This window comes from Petromyzon marinus, chromosome 24 (assembly GCF_048934315.1).
Source record: "Petromyzon marinus isolate PM22_M1 ecotype Great Lakes invasive population chromosome 24, UKy_Petmar_22M1.pri1.0, whole genome shotgun sequence".
In the NCBI taxonomy this organism is placed as follows: domain Eukaryota; kingdom Metazoa; phylum Chordata; class Hyperoartia; order Petromyzontiformes; family Petromyzontidae; genus Petromyzon; species Petromyzon marinus.
The window spans coordinates 17,334,581-17,349,073 of NC_133690.1; the positions used below are offsets into that span (position 1 = coordinate 17,334,581).

Sequence of the window (14,493 nt, forward strand, 5' to 3'; positions counted from 1 at the left end):
TTTTTTAAACACGTAGTAAGGCTTTCGCGAACCAATATCATCCATAATATAGGTTTGTTTGGGGAGGGTTAGATTGTGTTAGATCGCGTAAATATAAATGTGTCGTTAAACCCGCCACCACCCGACACAGCCAATTAGTAGAGGTTTGTCATGTAAACAGAACGTGCCAATTCGTTACTAGTACAGCACACCAGTGTAAATGTTTGCTCTCCAACATACCGCTGAGCTGTACTATAAACGAATTTTGTTGATTCCTGACTTAAAGCTTTCGTGACTGCAGGAATTCATATTATTTGGGTCTTTCGGTAAAGCCACGTAGATAGAAAAAATGATACAATATCACGACGTTTCGATCGCAACACAAGCAATCGTCTTCAGGTGACAAAAGAGGGGGGAATCTGCCGAGGCAGGTTTAGAGATGGGCGGGGCAACTAATGTTAATGTAGGAGAGGTCTCCGTCACCTGCAGTAGGTCTACACCAATCAAAGAGCTGTTTACAAATGGTTTAGAGATGATATTACTTTGGAGGTAACAAGTCGGATGAAAGATTTTAGTTTGTTTGTGTATTCTGTTTTTTCACGAAGGAACAAGTGTTTATTTCAATACATATAAGTGAGGCAAGAGGGCCATCTTTACATATCTGTCCTATAAAATTAAGCATTTCTCACTCATCTCATCAGCCACATGGCCTTGTAGGAGTGCATCATTTCATCAATATTAGTTCATTTGTTCACAGCTCGAAATTGCAGGCGGGGCCCCGTAAGAAAGTAGAAACAATTGATTGAATTAACAGAAGTGGGACTTGCTGTTGTTGTTCACGTTATTGTTTAATCATGACGAGCGTAGACAACGCTTCCACGACGGCGTTAGGTTCCCACGCTCGTCCTCAACAGCTCTCCGGAGAGCTGAAGAATGCCACTTTTATTAACCGCTGCTGCTGATTTTTGTGCGTGTGTTGCTTTAATTTCATCCTGCAATGTTTATTCCCCCCCTCCACCCCACATCGGACATTAAGCAGCAAGGTTTGGGGATTGTGTGTGTCTGGCGGAGACTATGATCTGAACCCGTCCTGAGCCTCCCCTAGGCCGACTCAGCCTCAAACGAGTACTCAGTGCGGTGTGTAAGCATCACCAGCAGGGAGGTAAAGGCGGCCCGGCGTGGTGTTGGCCACACCACCCCCTAGCGTGCCATACTGGCCGTCATAGGTGCTCGCTAAATGGCACTTGCCCCAACACTCGGTTAAGGTTATATTGGGTGGGGGGTCTTTGTCTTTGGGGGTGACGGGGAGGAGGACAGGTGGAGGCGTGAGTGGGGGGGGGGGGGGGGGCTCCCTTCTGCCCCGGGACAAAGGCTCCTGACTCCAGCCCTGGGTGTGAGCGACGGCGCGTGGGCCTACCGGTGAGCGGGCTGATGGCCGAGGCCCCAGCAAGGCTGTGCAGGGCCCCCAGGGAGGCCAGGGTACTGGCCCCAGCGCCGCCCGCTCCTCCGCCGTGGCCGCCTAAACAGAAACCGGAACGTACGGACCTCAAGCTCAACGCCGTTCCCTTCTCTGGGCCACTTTTTCCGCTGCGCGACTGAGCCGTGCTGGGGCCGTGCCAAGCTCAACCCGGCGTGGCTCGGGGTGTCGAGCCGAGCCCCTGGCGTCAGATTCATCGCGACGAGCGAGCGCGTGGTAACGCGCGTCGATGATGGAGGGTGGGGGCAGGGGGGGGTTACAGCCGTTTCCGACAAAAATTATTCGGCGATGCTGCTGCTGCGTTGGAAAGTTGTGCGCGGGCATGGATTTTAATACTAATAAAAAAAATAAACAACACTCGCCACTAATGGTGAGCCCTCAAAAGGAAAAAATATATAAGAGGTGACGTTTTGGGAAATGGGCCCTTCTGTACAGAAGAAGGTGCAATGCCAGAAACGTTGCCTATTCTATATTTTCCTTTCAGCATTAACAAATGTTTTGAGGTTTTTTTTGTGTGTGTGGCCTAACAGCAATGTGACACACAGTGAACGAGTTGGGATCTCGTGCAGATGACGCAGTGACGTCAAGTCGTCCAGCGAACCGAATAACAACGTCACGCTCAGTGAACACGCAATCATCCCTGCACCTGGCCCCACTGCGACCCAGGCCAGACTGAGATGTTTCGCAAGGCCGGCAGTACCGTTGTTTGGTCTCGGGCTCGGCACGGCAAACGGGCAGTGGAAAACCGCACCGCACCGCGTGGGGAACCACGATGGCTTACACGTGCCAAGCAGGAAAAGCATTACAACTTTCTCGCAGAATTCGAAGGAGAAGCAACATCGCTTGAGTCTGGTTATTACTTGGATGGGGGACATTGCCTAGGCATACCGGGAATTGTGGTCTTGGGCAGTGATGTGGCGAGGAGATGACAGTACAGCAATGGATTCTTGAATGTATCTGTGTGGAGTTATGAGTGTTATTCACTTGTACGCCTGGGATTTCTCCGAGGTATCCTGCTGGTCTCCTCTCACATGGCATGTGCTCATTGTTATGGAATTTGACAAACACCCCCCCTGCCCACCTCCTGAAAAGGAGTGTTGAGACTCAGTGAGGCTTTTCCTGGGTGAAAGTAAAAATGATGTCAATTATAAAACACATTTTTTAAATATGGTCGAAATCATCGTGCTTCAGTAGGCCTGCACCAGCTGAGGATATTCCACATTCGCACGAAGGAGATATCGGCAGTCCATCCACAGGATGACCACTGTTGACGTTCTACAAAGCGGTACTCAATTTATCCACCTCCCCCCGCACACCCACCACACCACGATGGGTTTTGAGCTCACAACCCTGTGGCTCCCAAGTCAGGCTTACTAACCACTGCGCCACTCAGCCGAGTAAATATCACGGCGGGCTTAAAGTGACTCCTCGTATTAATTACTATGCTGAAATTGAGCCAAATGAATTTTAACAAAGGGAGAGGGAAAACAAACCTAAACAAATAGAAATGAAATAAAATTAAATCTGTTTAAACAAAGATGGATGGAGGAGGAGGCGGGGGGGTGGAAATAAATGGGTGCATATAACCAAAAGAATAATGGAATTGAGGTAATCGTGAGGAAGAGTTGTTGTTTGTTGTGTTGTTTGTTGTTGTTGTTTGTGGGCTTTTTTTGTCTTAAAAAGAAAAAAAATGCCAAATGAGAAACGGAGCCCCCCCCCTCACCATCCCCCGTCTCTCTCTCTCTCCCGTGTGTGCATGCAAATGAGTCACAGCCGTTCTGATTGCTGTCAATCAGAGATGAGAATGCAAATTACGCTGGGCTCGTTTGGGCCATGCACAACTGCCCGAGCAAGTATATCCATGCGTGCGTTGTGTGTGTACGTGTGTGTTGTATGTGTGTGTGGGGGGCGGTAGTGTAGCGGTTAGCGCGCTACGCTACGAACCTGGCGACCCGTGTTCGATTCCCGCTCACGGTCCTGGGCCTCCCCTAGGTCGACTCAGCCTAAAATGAGTACCTGGTGCGGTGTGTAAACATCGCAACTGGGGAGACAAAGGCGGTCTGGCGTGGTGCTCTGGCCACCACCCTCTCGTGTGCCATGCCGGCATTCATATGTGCATGCTAACATGTCCCAACAGTATGTCAAGGCTATACGGGGGATCTTTATCTTTGTGTGCGCATGTGTACACACGTATGTAGCTGTGTGCGTCCGTGCCCCAACAGTCTGTTGAAGGTTACACGGGGGATCTTGGTCTTTGTTCGCACAGTTATGCGAGCGTTGTGTGCATGTCTTTGTGTCTGTTGGCCATTCAGAAGAGCTCGCTAACAGCACTTGCCCCAACAGTCTGTTACGGACACACGTGTTTGGCGCTGTCTGTGTCTGTGCGTGCGTGTCGCGCTCTCCTCTCACCCGTGGACGAGAGGGCCGAGAGTCCTCCCGTGGGGCTGCTGAGGGCGTTGGCCCCTCCGCCGGCCCCGCCAGCCCCCTGGCTCACAGCAGCGGCCGCCGCCAGCGTGGCCAGGCCCTGCAGCTGCACCGCGTTCAATCCTGCGGGTGCCGGGCGTGTGTGCAGGTGTGTGTGGGTATGTGTGGAGATGTGCGTGTGGGTACGTGTGTGTTACGTGTATGTGTGCAATGCCGTTGCAGGGTCGCAGAGCGAGTGGGGCACGGTGTGGGTTGGTGTCGGAGGAGGGGGTGGGGTTCACAGTGTAGAGCAGGGTATTATCAGAACCATGCCGAAAAAATATCTCAAGCACCAGTGTCGGCTTATTGGCCAAATATCTCATTTATATGATTCACGCCGAGCTTAATGTTAATTCCCTATTCTCTTTGCCGTGAAAATAATTCCATAACCCCCCCCACTTCCCTTCCGTTTCGACGAGAGGGATAAAGAATTGAGAAGGATTATACGCGTCGATCCACGGACATGTTCGGTTACGAGTCCCACTGGGGGGCTGCGGACGTCGCAAGCCGTGCAGGGCGGTGCGGTGCGGTTGGCATTGGCGGGCGACGTGGCCCAAGTAGCTCACCGGCGATCTGCTGCAGGCCGGCCAGGGTGCTAGGGCTGCCGGCCGCCACAGCTTGCTGCAGGAGCTGCAAATACAGCTGCACGTGTTACGCCACGACACGCGCGCACACACACGCACGCACACACGCGCACGCACACACGCGCACGCACACACACGCACGCACACACACGCGCACACACACGCGCACACACACGCACGCACACACACGCGCACACACACGCACGCACACACACGCGCACACACACGCGCACACACACGCACGCACACACACGCGCACACACACGCACGCACACACACGCGCGCACACACACGCACAAAGCACAAACACGTACGACAGGTACGCACGTGGGGACGGGCCAGGGAACGGGGAGGGACGGGAACGTGGACAAGGTTAGGGCTGGGGGGGAAGGGTCTTTGCGCACGTACCACACGCGCGTACCACACGCGCGCTCACACTCCGTGTGCGTCCCCTGTCCAGCCCCCAGACACGCTCCACCAAAACCAAAACCCGGGCGACTTTTGGGCTAGGATGTTGCGGGAGTCAGCGCAGCGGCGGTTGGGCAAACCCGTCTCCTTACTGAAGGCTGAGAAAGTAATTTAAAATGAAACACCTTTGGCAGGGGGCCGCATGTTAACACCACGAACATTTGTTTTTTTTTATCCAAATAGTGATGTACTATAATTCTTATAATTGTGATTATAAATGAGCAAATCTAGTGATGAGAAGGGAACTGCCACTATTTGGACGCACATGTCGTAGGCTGGACAACAACAGGAACATTAAAAGTGTGTTGTGCGGAAAAATGGAAGGAACCGGAAAGAGAGGAAGACCTAACGGAGACGACATCGCAAGAGATTGGTGCCAGAAGGCTGTGGCACTACTTGAGCATATTGGCACAAGATAGAGGAAAGTGGAAACAAATGACAAAATGTACAGTGGACACTTACGGACTATCTGCCCCAGGAGCATGATGATGATGAAATGTAATAAAATAACGAGCGCGCCCATCGAGCTGAAAGAGGCCCTTGCAGAAGTGACCGAGCGTGGCGCTTTCAGTCTCGTTGCCGGGATGAAAACATTCCAGTACCAAATTAACGCTGCCAAGATGGTTGTAATAACAGATGAAAATTGCTTCGTAGTGGTCGGCCTCACGTAGCCGTGGGCTGCATGCAATGCCGTTTCAAGTTTTATCTGACCCCGTGGGCCTGAGCCTCCTCACTCCAGTACTCGGGGCATCGTGCCTGCATCAACAGTTGCAGCGTAAATCCAGAAGTCACTGAACCTCAGGGTTGCCACCTCTGAGGTTTCACAACACCAGGACATATCACAGGGAAGAAGAATATCTCGCGAATACGAGAAGAGGGGAAGAACTGCAAGTGAAGACTTACAGAATAGAGAACGATCCTGGGTCGTCACCTGGACAGGTGGCAACCCCCGAGGGAGAGAGGTCACTGCTGGTCCAGCTCTCGATTGAAAACAAGCATGGTCCGTCGTGCGCATGAGTGCGCTGTTGGGGTGGCCTGTCAGCAGCGCGCTGTCGCGCCGGCTCCAGCCGGAGCGAGGAACCGCTCCCCACTTGTACGGCGCGCTCCCGTCGCTACCGCGCACCGCTACGGCCTTCCGGCTGAGGAATAATCTGATGCCAAACGTGGCCTGCGATTGATCTCGGAATCGGCGCGCCCGTCCCGAGCGCGCGTCGGCGGAGCTCGCGTGACTCCAGGCGGAAGGGCTCAATCTTTTAAGAGGACGTTTATCCTGACACGTGTACACGCGTGGGGGTGTTGGCGGGGAGGTGGGGGAAGAGGGCATGTGTGGGGGGGGGCGGGCTGCAAGAAATGAAGGCGCCCGCACAGCCACGAGGGGCGGCTCGACACATCTCTCATCCGACGGGCGCTCACGCGCCCCACCAAAAAGACCGCCGCTATCAGCGGCGCCTCTCATTCTCTCCTGAAGAGTGAGGACGCAGATAGGAGATGGAGGGAGCGATACTGCTGTTGTCTTTTGATGTTGAACAGAGCCCCGAGCCCCCCCCCCCCCCTTTTCCCCGGAGCCGCGGCGAGCGCCACGCTGATCTCAAGCTGACGGCCCCCCTCCCCCCTTGATGTAACTCCAGTTGTCATCATCGTCAGACACGGTCATTGCACTCCCGGATGAAGGCCTCACTCGCGAGCTGCTGTTGCCATCACTCAGGTTCCTGTGATGCAGCAGAATCCACGGATGAAGTGCACGTGCTGTTTTCCCATTATTTTTTTTTCTTAAAACTGTGCTATCACCGTCACGTCAAATGGTGAGTGCTAATTTGTAACTCTCAGAGAGTAGCAGATTGACCCGTGTAAGAGAACGGCGCACGGAAGGAGACATTGCAGAACTACAGTGAGGGAAAAAAAGTATTTGATCCCATGCTGATTTTGTACGTTTGCCCACTGACAAAGAAATGAGCAGTCTGTAATTTTAATGGTAGGTTTATTTGAACAGTGAGAGACAGAATAACAACAAAAAAATCCAGAAAAACGCATGTCAAAAATGTTATAAATTGATTAGCATTTTAATGAGGGAAATAAGTATTTGACCCCTCTGCAAAACATGACTTAGTACTTGGTGGCAAAACCCTTGTTGGCAATCACAGAGGTCAGACGTTTCTTGTAGTTGGCCACCAGGTTTGCACACATCTCAGGAGGGATTTTGTCCCACGCCTCTTTGCAGATCTTCTCCAGGTCATTAAGGTTTCGAGGCTGACGTTTGGCAACTCGAACCTTCAGCTCCTTCCACAGATTTTCTATGGGATTAAGGTCTGGATACTGGCTAGGCCACTCCAGGACCTTAATGTGCTTCTTCTTGGGCCACTCCTTTGTTGCCTTGGCCGCGTGTGTTGGGTCATTGTCATGCTGGAATATCCATCCACGACCCATTTTCAATGCCCTGGCTGAGGGAAGGAGGTTCTCACCCAAGATTTGACGGTACATGGCCCCGTCCATCGTCCCTTTGATGCGGTGAAGTTGTCCTGTCCCCTTAGCAGAAAAACACCCCCAAAGCATAATGTTTCCACCTCCATGTGTGATGGTGGGGATGGTGTTCTTGGGGTCATAGGCAGCATTCCTCCTCCAAACACGGCGAGTTGAGTTGATGCCAAAGAGCTCCATTTTGGTCTCATCTGACCACAACACTTTCACCCAGTTGTCCTCTGAATCATTCAGATGTTCATTGGCAAACTTCAGACGGGCATGTATATGTGCTTTCTTGAGCAGGGGGACCTTGCGGGCGCTGCAGGATTTCAGTCCTTCACGGCGTAGTGTGTTACCAATTGTTTTCTTGGAGACTATGGTCCCAGCTGCCTTGAGATCATTGACAAGATCCTCACGTGTAGTTCTGGGCTGATTCCTCACCGTTCTCATGATCATTGCAACTCCACGAGGTGAGATCTTGCATGGAGCCCCAGGCCAAAGGAGATTGACAGTTATTTTGTGTTTCTTCCATTTGCGAATAATCGCACCAACTGTTGTCACCTTCTCACCAAGCTGTTTGGCAATGGTCTTGTAGCCCATTCCAGCCTTGTGTATGTCTACAGCTTGTCCCTGACATCCTTGGAGAGCTCTTTGGTCTTGGCCATGGTGGAGAGTTTGGAATATGATTGATTGATTGCTTCTGTGGACAGGTTTATACAGGTAACAAGCTGAGATTAGGAGCACTCCCTTTAAGAGTGTGCTCCTAATCTCAGTTCGTTACCTGTATAAAAGACACCTGGGAGCCAGAAATCTTTCTGATTGAGAGGGGGTCAAATACTTATTTCCCTCATTAAAATGCAAATCAATTTATAACATTTTTGACATGCGTTTTTCTGGATTTTGTTGTTGTTATTCTGTCTCTCACTGTTCAAATAAACCTAACATTAAAATTATAGACTGATCATTTCTTTGTCAGTGGGCAAACGTACAAAGTCAGCAGTGGATCAAATACTTTTTTCCCTCACTGTACTTCTTAGGTGCCTTCAAGCGACCTCTGATCCACCGCACAACTGCAGCTGCACCTTCCCGCATGCGTAACAGATAAACAAAAATATTCCCAGAGGTGGGATTTTGGCCAGACTAAAGGAAAAGCTGAATTTTAATGGAACGATGAAATGCTTTATGCGTGCACTAATTTGGTGACTGGGCTGAGGCCATGAACTCGCGACATCCGGGAACGCAGTTTAGTCTGCATTGGCCGAAACCCAGATTTGAGCCAGTGATCTCGGCAGTGCCCTGGCTCAGTGATCTGACCCCCTGTACAATCTGCCAACCTGAACCCAATGCAATTTCATTATTTTCAGGGTGCTTTGTTGTCGCCAAATGATGATGTCACTGCAAAGGCATGGTCCTTTGGCAAACACAAACACGTAGGTTGTTTTTTTTCTCTCCACACAAACACTTGTAGTGAAGTTTTGACAGGTTGGGTTTAAATTTCCCGTTGTCATTTAGTTGTGGCTAATCTTCAGATATGCAATTTAGGTGAACAGGAAGGGAACATGATGATTATTTGTGAATGATTTTGACCCGGCCTGTGGATGCACGCTGCTACAGAGCAGCAGTTAAAATAATCAGATCAACCAAAGGAGACATGGACAAATAATAAGACGAATATAAATTATATAACACACGGGGAAATAAATAGCCAGATTCCACTCAAATAAAATACACACGTACACCTTCAGATATGTATATATGTGAGGTGTACGTGTGTATGTTTGCCAGCTTCATGGTCCAAATATACCAGATTTCAAAGAGAACCCACATTGTTCTCAATTGGACAAACGTGTATCAACATTGCCCCAGACTGCAAAACTGAGCAGGACCCTCTTGAGAAGGAGTGTTGAGACTCAGCGAGGCTTTATTCGGTAAATAAATAATAAATACATATAGAATACGTGCCTACATACACCCAGCGGTGGTACCAGTCTATTCAGGGCCCGAAACCGATATTATTATCGGGTGTGTTACCAGACTCCAAAAAACACATGCTGCCTGGACAAGCTAGATCGATTAATTATGTCATGGTTGCGTGCGAAATAATTAAACGTATAGACTACTTCCAATCAGCATTATTTGAAGAGTGTTATTAGAACGGCGAGGTATTTTTCGTCAAGTTTACGGCAATTGGGATATGACTTCAAGCTCGGAACAGAGTTTGGTCCACTTCTGTTCCCTGAGCTACTTGGGGCCCTAAGCTTTGGTCCGCGTTGCTTATGGCTCGCCGCTGCCTCCGCCGCTGTGGACAGCGCTTGACTCGAGGCTTTCGGAAGAGCTTTTTGTTCCCCCCCCCATTCCCCGAGCTAACAACGCGCCCGGCATTCAATCACAGAGCAATTGAGTTCCCAGAGAAATGTAGAATTCCTGACAGCGCCCATGGGTCTGTGAACAAAGCCCACGCAAATCTCCCCGCTCTAACATCGCCGGCTGTCTGACAGGGGAAGGAGATAAGTCTGGGTCGAGACGGCCTTTTACCTCCGGCTGAGAGGTTAGTGACAGGGTTAGAACCAATCTCTCACCGGTTCCATCGATTTACTCTCCACCGGATTTTTGTTTGTTATCGCCACTTTGTCATGCAACCTCCCCTCCCCCCGCCCCTCCCCCCCCAAAATCTAATAAATACGCAAGGCGAAAAATAGCCGAATCAACAACAACAACCTACATGTCAAACACGAGGCGCAGCTCTCCGGAGTGAACGGCGAATGCAGAAAACGTCAAATAAAAATGAGTTAACGAGTTCACGATTGCGCGCGGGGGCAACGCGCCGTTTCTGTGTTTCGTGATGAAGTGTCGACGGACCCCCTCACCCGCCCCCCCCCCCATGACGGACGGTGCCACAGCAGGGCTTGCCGTTCGGGCTGCGCCTCCGATTAGCACGGCTGGCTGCGCACGGTGCGAAAGAAGTTCAACGTACGCACGCGGGCACGACGCGCGGCGAGTCCCACCGTGGTTCCAACATCGTCTCGTCGCGACGGGGATGCTGTTTGTTTTCACGGTACGAGCGGCAGCGTCTTTTGACGCCGTTGTGGCTGCGTGCCCAGGAAGGTGACCGTGGATGATGCGGGTTGACCGATCACCTACTTTTATTGCTAGATGTTAACGATCGATACGTTTAAACTTCGATTTAAAGCTTTCGTGACTGCAAGGATTCATCTTCTTTGTGCCGCTTGCGTTGTGGCCGAAACGTCGTGAGAATTTTATTGTGTTATTTTATTATTTTATTCTCATTCTACGTGACCTTACCGAAAGAACCAAAGAAGATCGATACGTTTGTTTTCGATACATCGATAGTGGTCCTGCATGGCGATTATTATGAGGACAACAAATGTGGTCCGATGAATATCAGTAGAAATACGATGACAATTTAATAAACATATTATATTGGAATTCAGATGTCAGTCAATAAGTGTCTCTCACGAGCAATCATGGCTGACCAACTGCTCCATGATGAAGAAAAAAAAATCCAGCTCCAGGTCAAATCGTGCACTTACCAATAAAAACTTACATTTTGGAAAATATTATAAGTCTTTGTTGATTTGTTTTGTATATGTAAGTTGTTTGATTCTGTAGTCATTCGCGGGGTGATTTATGAAATAAATACACAATGGTTATGAAATAGTCGCGATATTTGACAATAAATCAACAGTAGGGCGTCATTATTAGCACAGCGAATGGTGGAGGTGTTTGCAGAAGGAAGGCCAGTGAAAAGCCGTGTCTTGAGATGCGATCGCAACGAGACCCCACGTACATCCAAGCTATCGTTCTGCAGCACACGCTCCTTTCCGATTTGCTGGGTGATCGCTGCCTGCATTGGGCGGGAGGATAGCTGTGAGTGTTCAGGCAGGCGAGATGTTAACTCCCTCGCCTGGTATGCACGAGGTCGACCCTGACGCCTGCTAGATAATTGGAGTTTTCATGTTCTCCCCCGTAGTCACGTGGATTTTTCTCTGGGTCCTCCGGTTTGTCCCTCCACATTTAGAATCGGCACGCGTTCAGAGTATTTGGCCGCTATAAATTTTCACACGATGATAAGCCACTTCGTTGAGTTATCAATTGTTGCCAGGTCCCTTCTGACAAAAGAGCTATACAGCTCAGTGGGCCTTACCTGGTAAAATAAAAAAATAGTTTAGTTTAGTATGTATGATGAATTTCTTTCGCACCGTACGTAGCCAGCCGTGCTAATCGGTGGTACCTACCAATGATCTCTGTGTTATTTTTATAATTTAAAACGCTCGTCTGTCGCATGACCTCACCCAGCGGGCCGTCGACCACTTCACTTAACCTCAAAGTGCAGCTATAATAATAATAATATTATTTACTTACTTATAACAAGGTGGGGAGCCCATTTGGATGAAAAGTTTTAAGTGATAAAGGACATCTGGCTCTAACGAGCACAGGCAAAACAATTAATAACGCGAGCGCATTAGTTTTCTTTTCAAAATAGCAAAGCAAATGAAATAAAAACGTAATGTAATAAAGCACGAGAGATCAAACTCAACGGTCAGATCTGAAACAGGATTGAAATTAAAAGCGAGAAAACTAATAAGTTAAGCGAATTTAATTAGAAGTGCGATTTAAGTGTTCACCTCGAGTTCGTGAAAATTGGTCAAGTGCACTCGCACGCCTTCGCAACCTCCGAATTTAACAACCCAATCACTTGTTGACAGCTGATGTGCTTGGCACCTAGCCTGGCACAGGTGCCGACCAACATCAACAAGTTATTTAGATTTATTTATTGAGGTTCAATCGGCAACTAGCCCGGCACAGGTTCTGGGAGCACGTCATTATTTTTGTTTGTGTTTAGTTTGTTGTCCTTCGCCCGCACCTCGGATTACCATAGTTGGCTACATACGGTGCAAAAGAAATTCAACATACGTACATACTGAAGTGAGTGCACGCCATTCATGTTGTGTACGCTCCAGTGGAATAGCTACGATCTACGAATACTATTCATTTTACCAGGCAAAGCCCACTGAGCTATGTTCCTCTTTCTCAAAAGCGACCTGGCCACAAACGGTATCTCAACGAAGTTGCTTATTGCATGGAAATGTATAGCAGCCGAATACGCTGAACGCACGTTGATTCTAAATGTGGAAGGTGAAAAAACCGGAGGACCCGGAGTCAAATCCATGCAACCACGGGGAGAGAGACACGCAAACACTAAATATATAACAGGCATCAGGGTCGGGATTGAACCCACGACCTCCTGTATACTGATCGTGGTGTCGGGTGATCGTGGTGTCGGGTGATCGTGGTGTCGGGTGACCGTGGTGTCGGGTGATCGTGGTGTCAGGTGATCGTGGTGTCGGGTGACCGTGGTGTCAGGTGATTGTGGTGTCAGGTGATTGTGGTGTCGGGTGACCGTGGTGTCAGGTGATTGTGGTGTCGGGTGACCGTTGTGTCAGGTGATTGTGGTGTCGGGTGACCGTGGTGTCAGGTGATCGTGGTGTCAGGTGATCGTGGTGTCCGGTGACCGTTGTGTCAGGTGATTGTGGTGTCGGGTGACCGTGGTGTCAGGTGATCGTGGTGTCAGGTGACCGTGGTGTCCGGTGACCGTTGTGTCAGGTGATTGTGGTGTCGGGTGACCGTGGTGTCAGGTGATCGTGGTGTCAGGTGATCGTGGTGTCGGGTGATCGTGGTGTCAGGTGATCGTGGTGTCAGGTGATTGTGGTGTCGGGTGACCGTTGTGTCAGGTGATTGTGGTGTCGGGTGACTGTGGTGTCAGGTGACCGTGGTGTCCGGTGATCGTGGTGTCAGGTCATCGTCGTGTTGGACGACTGCGATTGGTGCGCAAGACGCCTCGGAACCACATCGCGTGAAATGCTCCGTCGTCACGCGGGAGACGTGAGGAGTGTGGAGGCGGTGATCTTGCACGGGGGGGAGAGGCCCCATTTCATTCCTCGCGCCGGGGCCAATGTCAAGCACGCTTCCCCTATTGGTGCAGCCACCGTGTGTGTGCCCGCGTGTGAGTGTGCAGCCGTGGTGGGTTAGGGTGAGATTAGGGTCGGAGGGTTGGGGTCAGGGGGCGAGCGTTGTGAGTACTCACAGCGAGGTAGTGCGGCCCGATGGTGGAAAGCCCCGCCAGGCCGCCCCACCCGGCTGCGGCGCCCAGCTGCTGCATGTGCGCCAGCTGCTGCTGCAGCCTCTTCTGCTCCTTGTCCTTCTGCGTATCGGCAAACTTCACCACGAGTGGGGCCGCGCAGCCCTGGGGAGGCGAGGGAGGGGGACGAGGAGTGACGTGAGACCGATGCCCCCTTTTTCCACTGCCACATCCGAGCCGAGCCAGCGCAGGGCCATCACGGTACGGGGTGGTTTTCCATTGGCATTTTGCCAAGCCGAGCCAGGAACCAAATGGTCCTATTCTTCTTTTGTACAGCTGATGTAGATGCAGAGCCACAACTATAATTCCACATGCAGGTGGTCAAGCCAGACAACCGCGTTAGCAGGAGCAGTAGCGGAGTGTATGGCTGTGATGTCGCTCTCGTATTTGTGGATCGGGAATTGCGTTGTTATACGTCGTACAGTCTGTTCTGAATGACCACAGTTACACGATGGACAGTTTTTCACAAGTCTATTTGTGCATCAGGTATCCGCATCTGCAAGATGCCACGTCACCCACATGCATCCCCACTCTCCCACCACGTGTGACGTCGGTCAAGCAAGATGCTACGTCACTCACATGCATCCCCACTCTCCCACCACGTGTGACGTCGGTCAAGCAAGATGCCACGTCACCCACATGCATCCCCACTCTCTCACCACGTGTGACGTCGGTCAAGCAAGATGCCACGTCACTCACATGCATCCCCACTCTCCCACCACGTGTGACGTCGATCAAGCAAGATGCCACGTCACCCACACGCGTCTCCACTCTCGCACCACGTGTGACCTCCGTCAAACACGCTGTGATGATGAAACACCAGGACCCATACGTTACATAGAAGAGGGGATCCTTGCCTTTAACATGTGGCAGTTTCACCAAGCATTGATTCAAAATGACCCGAA

At 50.7% G+C, this 14,493-nt stretch overlaps 1 protein-coding gene across 6 annotated transcripts in view; it reads right to left on the bottom strand.

Moving 5' to 3' along the window:
- LOC116945640 (CUGBP Elav-like family member 1) overlaps nucleotides 1-14,493 on the bottom strand; it is a 285,868-nt gene that overhangs the window by 4,450 nt on the left and 266,925 nt on the right. For 3 of the 6 annotated variants that reach the window (XM_076069475.1, XM_032960154.2, XM_032960155.2), the window contains exons 9-13: nucleotides 13,535-13,693; nucleotides 4,486-4,561; nucleotides 3,866-4,003; nucleotides 2,345-2,413; nucleotides 1,397-1,498 (exon numbers count right to left, since the gene is read on the bottom strand). In XM_076069475.1, coding sequence (XP_075925590.1) covers nucleotides 1,397-1,498; nucleotides 2,345-2,413; nucleotides 3,866-4,003; nucleotides 4,486-4,561; nucleotides 13,535-13,693 — 544 coding nt within the window. The remainder of the gene's footprint in view (nucleotides 1-1,396; nucleotides 1,499-2,344; nucleotides 2,414-3,865; nucleotides 4,004-4,485; nucleotides 4,562-13,534; nucleotides 13,694-14,493) is intronic. The other 3 variants (XM_076069478.1, XM_076069476.1, XM_076069477.1) reach the window with 2 other exon arrangements.